General features: G+C 51.1%; 1 protein-coding gene across 1 annotated transcript in view; it reads left to right on the forward strand.

Annotated features, from left to right (window-relative positions):
- Positions 1–5,922: 5,922 nt before the first annotated feature.
- The window catches only part of LOC115050742 (arf-GAP with GTPase, ANK repeat and PH domain-containing protein 1-like), a 17,662-nt gene continuing 17,325 nt past the window's right edge, over positions 5,923–6,259 (forward strand). The window contains exon 1 of the mRNA XM_029513780.1: positions 5,923–6,178. Within this exon, the coding sequence (XP_029369640.1) occupies positions 5,923–6,178 (256 nt within the window). The remainder of the gene's footprint in view (positions 6,179–6,259) is intronic.

Genomic DNA, 6,259 nt, shown 5'->3' on the forward strand with positions numbered 1-6,259 from the left:
GAAAGGCATGCTGGGAGATGTAGGCCTGAATGCAGGGAAAGTGTTGAAGGACTAAAGTGTGTTTGTGTTTGACGTGTCAGGTCCTGAACCCTTTTCCCATCTCTGAGTCTGCAGCTCTCAGTCAACACACATGAAACGCACACTGAAGCTCACAGATGTTATTAAAAATTAACCTGACCCAGAAACCTGGTCGGCAGCGACCTCTGCTGGTAGGTCAAACTCAGGACATGTCTATCCCTTCACTGATACCTGACTGTTTCAGGTGAGGCTGAATGTCGACTGATTGTGTCACGTCATCTGAAGCCTCTGTTCGTTAAATAATGAGGATGTTGTTTCAAACAGCTGCACAGGTCTCTCAATAATTTGTACAAATGATTCCCAACACACTTTCGAGAAAGTGTTGGATAAGAAAAAGACCAAACTAATAATCAAGCTGCTTAAGCTCCAGTTTAAGAGACACATCGTTGACTACTAATGTCAGAAATGGACTCGTTCCATTTCGATTTTCCTCCGTCCTCCTCAGATGGTGCTGATGGGAGGCTGCTGGTGGAGACATGATTGTCAGTAACATGAATCTGACTCTGATCGGACCAGCAGGGGTCAGCAGTGAGCTGTGGTTTGTTCAGAATGGGAGGAATTCTGGGAATGTGTGTGTGTGGGTGGTTGTGTGGTTGTGTGTAGACAGTGTGCTGATGTGTGTTGATCCTCGGCTGATTAACCTCAGGTGTTAATGCAGAAACAGTTTGTTTATCATTCCTTTGAACTGTTAATGTCATGTGATCACATTTATTAAAATGCTCTCTGATTGGTGGGAACCCCCCCCCCCCCCCCCCCCCCACCACCACATACACACACACACACACGGGACTCTTCACAGTCTCTGAATAATTAATGCCTCCCTCTCCCTCTCTGCTCTCTAATGATGTCTCCAGGGCTCATGTGTATTCCTTTGTGTATGTGTGCGTGTGTGTTCTGTATCTGCATACATGTGTTGTCATGATGCCCCCCACCCACTTCCTGTGTGACATTTTCTCAGATATTCTAATGATCCAAACGTCTCTGCAGGATGGAGTTGCTGTGATTTAAAAATGTCTTCACCTCATGTTTGTGTTGCTGCTTATTTTTGATCTGTTCCTGTCTGTTTATCATCAATGACACAATCACAGAGTCCGACTGACATTGTTAACTTTAACATGTTTCTTCGGGCCCAGCTCCAAACATCAGACATCATCTGAGCCACTTCATTTTCTGCTGAATATTCTGAAATGCTCCCATCCATGTTTGTCTGTGGTGTCCATGGAGGGCCATTAGCCCTGGGGTAATTTGTGGGTGTTGTGGTGTCTGTCTCTGTGTTGTGTTTTGTGTGTGTGTGTTGTTATCTGTCGGCTCCCAGCTGCCCCCCCTCCGTCCTCTATATGCAGCCAAAACTCCAAACCTCCTCCCACTCCACACTTCCTGGCCCCAGACCAATCAGACGCCTGGCTTTAACGCAGCGTTACTTCAGCTGCGTCTGCAGGCGAGCATCTGGTTCCTATTGTAGCCAGGGATTAAACCACAACAGCAGTGTGTCTTTTTCAGTTTTGCAGATTGTGTGTTTGCTTGTGTGCAGTTTGGAATCTCGTGGGATATTGGACATCAGCTGTCTTCTCTTCCTTCCACCTACACACTGAAAAAGTGTGTGTGTGTGTGTGTCTGTCCACTGTTATTGTGATGTTTTACTTGTTTTCTGAAATTCATGAATTCTTAATCAGTCCATCTGTGCTGAGATGAAAGGAAGATTTTTATTAATATTCTCACAACACTAATGATCCAGTCTCACTGCAAACCAACCACTCAGCACCAGGACCAGGACCCAGTCAGCTCAGCTGGTACCTGCAGAAAGGGCAGTTTGTCCATCTGGATCTGGTTCTCCTGTCAGACCAGTTCTCTCCCTCAGTCTGGTCGGCCATGTTTGGAGTTTTTCTGTCTCCAGTTTGGTGCTGATGAGAGCTCAGTTCATTTGGTGGTTTCTGCGCTCAGCATCACCTCCCAGTTTAACACCCCCACACACACACACACACACACACACACACTCATCAAGTGCCAAGCTACCCATGCAAGCCCCCTACCAGTCACCATGGCAACAGCCCTGAGTCTGGAACACAGGGTGGGGCAGGGCAGCTTCTTCTTACCCTTGTCTCCTTGTTCCTTTCCTTCATTTTCCCCTCCTCTCTCTTGTACACACACACACACACACACACACACTCTTTCTGAAAACACAAACACCTCAAGGTCACCCGTCTGTGTGAGGCTGATCAGTGTGTGTTTTCTTTGTTTTGACCACCTGGACTGGAAGCTTGGTGAAGTTTGCCTGTGTGTGTGTCCTGCTGTTGTCGAATCAGTATGACACAACCCAGAGAAAGTGTTTCCTGTTGACGTGTGCTGATAAACCTCTCTGATTGGCTGCTCCTCTCTTCTTACTCACCTGTCTGTCTGTATGTCAGTCAGGTAAGAACTGAAAACCTCCAGCTGATGGTACCCAAGTGCTACATCCTCCGTCTGGTCGTGTGATTGGTCGTGGCCTCGCTCAGTCATGTTTCAGGTGTTGAAGTGAAGGACTCTGTGCTTTGGGAGCGTTAGCTTAGCATTAGCCTGAAGGAAAGTGTGTAACATGCATGTGTAGCGTCTCTAAGGCAGTAGTTGTGTGCACATTTCCTGTTTTGTATTCCTCTCACTTATTGATTCCTGGTTGGCTCATGGATGTTTGTGTGTCCTGCCATTCTTCAGCGTGGTGTGTGTTGGTGTGTTTCAGTGTGAAGTGCCTCCTCCTGCCAACAGAGGGCCCCCTCCCTGCTCCTCTCCCTCCCCCTCCTCCTCTAACTGACCCATTTTCCTCGTCCCCAGGGGGTGAGGCGAGGTGCGGGGGAGTCGTACCTCCTGCTGCTCCTTCACTTTTTGATGCAGGGAAAAAACTCCTGCAGGAGGAGAAGGGTGAGCTGGAGCGTGTGTGTGTGTGTGTGCGCGCGAGCATGCACGCACGCTCGTAAACATACAGACCAACCCCACTATGTTTGATTACAGAGCTTCCTGCTGGGTGTTTGTTAAACACAACTGTCACAGTGGCACCTTGTTTCAGTTTAACCTGTTGTGCATTAATAAGTGTGTGCGTGTGAAATGAATGAAGATGAAGATGGCTGCAGCAGTGTGCGTGTCAGCTGCTGCCCTCAGCAGTCATGTAACATCAGGCGTGCTTCAGCACTGCATTCATATTTCATGTGGTGCAGACACAGCAGGCAGACGAGCTGTTAGATCTGCAGCAGAGAACACGAACCGATCTGGTCCTGGTCCTGTCGTCTGAAATCCAGATTCAGTGACGGCTGTCCTGTCTCACCTCTGATCTGTCCTGTGCTCACTCTGGGGGGGGGTAACGTTCCCACCTCTATCCTGGTCTGCACCTGGAATGTTTTTAAAGAGATGCTGATGTTTGTCCTTTTCTGTTGGAGAATCTGCTCTTTGGTCTGGAGCGTCTCTGAAGCATCACACAAAGAACAACGTTTAAACACAGTGAGAAGTTTCAGCTCCTGTGGTTTGAATATTTCACTCAGCCGGATTTGTTATTTATTTTTTATTGAGCAGCTCTCATCTGAATGGGGGGATCAGGAGAGCTGAAGGTCAGTGCAGCCACCAAACGTCTTCACACTGGAAGGCCTTCATTTCATTTTTGAGAGTGTCGACCAGATGAGGTCGAGGTCGTCATCAGTTGACAGTCTCCCCGTCCGAGCTACTGCTCTCAGGAACGAGGCCGCACATTTTTATTTGACTTCAGCTCAGTCGGGTTTGAGCCACAATTACAGCCTGACGCTCCAGAAAAAGAAAAAGAAAGCAGAGGAACAACGGCGGTCCAGTGCGGCGCTCTCGGCTGCCGTTTCCTCTACCACTAATGAATACCTCGGAGCAGATTGTGTTGCATTTCATTTTGCCTCTGTGACTTCATCGGTCACTGAAGCTGCTGTGGGCGGACGCCATGTTTGTGAGCAGCTCCACCAATGGGAGCCCTAGTTGACTTCCAGGAAGTGGTGTCCTTCCTGCTGCAGTGATGAGAAACAGCTCAAAGCACAAACATTTTTGATGAGCTCCTCCTCTCACCACCATCTGGTCCCAGTGCCTTTGGGCAAGACGCTCCTGAAATCGGGGGGCGGAGTCTCTGCTTTCAGGGCGGAGCTCTGCTGTGTCGATGTCGCTGATTGTCATTGATTTCAGATGTCAGCTGTCGAGCCAATCAGAGAGAGGTGATCCAGGAGAAAACTTTTCCTCATCACTTTGTCTCTAGTGTGCTTTTTGGAAAAAGAAGAACCGAATGATTTTAAGAATCAGTTGGAATTAAAAATCCTTCAGTTTTCACAGTTTTCACCAGCATAAATGTTCCAGTTACACAGGTGGAATAAAGTAAAAGGGAGAGGGACGGAGAGGAATCAGCAGAGATGGAGCTGAGAAGGTTTCAGGTCTGAGTCCGAGGGTGGGCTGGATGAAAGGACGGGGGTGTCTGAACACAACACATGGCTCCTCCGTCCAGTGGCAGCGTCACCATCCAGCCGTCAGGTGGAGCTTTCTGAAGGTGCGTTTCATGTTCGCACATCCAGGAACGACACAGATTCACAAACTGAGAGCTGTGTGTGTGTGTTACACCCAAAAAGTGGCGAGGTGAAAGGAGAAAGTTGCCCTTGGCTGTTTCTCTAATCTTGATTAATCCCAAGAATAATCCAGAGGGCATCAGAAGACGAGTTTGATGGGGTGGGTGAGTTAATCCCCCACCCCCTCCTCCTGAGAGGAAGGGAGGATGGAAGGAGGGAAGGCCGGTTCCCACTCAGCATTTTAATGGAGGATCCCGATCGAAGAGCACAACTGCCGGAGTCTTTTCTATGTCCACCTTAAATATTTTAAGGAGGAGCTGCAGACTTTAATGCGACTTCATAATAATAAAATCAGTCATGGTGGCAGAGGATTTTCAAAATAAAACCGGTGAAGGCAGCAGGTTCCCTCAGGTGAGTCGGTCCCTGTCAGATTACCCATCATGCTTTGTGTCAGGATGTTTCCTGAAGTCATCCATGGCCGCAGGAGGCTTTGAAGAGCCTGACTGACAGAGATGAGGAAGAGGAGGCTCCTCCCCCGTCTTCGGCTGCATGGAAAACCGGACCTGGATCAGCTGGTCCCGCTGACCTAAATATGAGCTCTGAACCGGGACTCTTCTTCTTTGGTGGTTTGACCGGCTCCAGATCCAGATCCGTACTTGGACTCCGCTCCGTGCCCCCCCCCTCCCCCGCTGTGATCGGTCGGTGTCTGTGTGTGGAGCGGAGACCGGAGCGGAGACCGGAGCGGAGACCGGAGCAGGCAGCGGGACCGCGGCTGCCCAGCCTGGAGTCGGAGTGATCGTGGTCCGGGACCGCTCACACCGGCGGCTTCTAGATCCCAGTCGGAGCCGGGCAGAGGTGAGGGGAGCTCGGCCGCGCCGCGCCGCGGGGGATGAGCGCACACAATGGGAGGCGCACTGGCTCCGTCCGGGACGCTGTAGAATTACATTCATTCTGTTTCTGTTTGGAATGGACTCCCGGTGCAGGACTCCCGGTGCAGGACTCCCGTAGCTGAGGACTGGAAAGTGGTTTTCGTTCTGCCTGTTCGCTGCGTTCGTTGCCAGTTTGAATTCCAGTGGGATGAACACGGAATGTGTTTCCTGGTCCGCGCTGCCTGCACATCTGGATCAGAGCAGAGCCGGGCCTGGAGTGCTGACTGGCTGTAGCTGGTTCTGTCTGTGAGGCTCCCCGGGCCTCCCTGTTAGGGATGTACCTTCTGGAAGGTACATGTTCTGAAGGATGGAGAGGGGGGAACGCCTCAGAGGACGCCGGTGTACCGGATCTCCCTACCTGGTGAAGCGGGAGACTTTGGACGATGGGGGAGGAGGACGGGCCCCCGGCGGGCGGAGAACCCCAAGGTGGGCGACCTTCGGAGGGAGGGCTCAGTGGAGCTCAGCGCGGCGGCCTACTGGAGCAGCTGAAGGAGGTGGAGGACGAGTCGATGACTTGTTGTCTCACGGCTAATGGAGGAGCTTCAGGACCTTCAGCACGGGACAGCTGGAGCTGGGGAAGGCTGAAAACGTCCCGCAAACAGCACCTGCAGAAGGAGCTGAAGGAGCAGGCCCCAGCCTGTAGCAGAACATGGCAAAGGGGCCCTGAGAGCGGGGCCCCTGAGAGCGGGGCCCCTCACAGCGGGCCCCTGAGAACAGCTG

This window comes from Echeneis naucrates, chromosome 2 (assembly GCF_900963305.1).
Source record: "Echeneis naucrates chromosome 2, fEcheNa1.1, whole genome shotgun sequence".
In the NCBI taxonomy this organism is placed as follows: Eukaryota; Metazoa; Chordata; class Actinopteri; order Carangiformes; family Echeneidae; genus Echeneis; species Echeneis naucrates.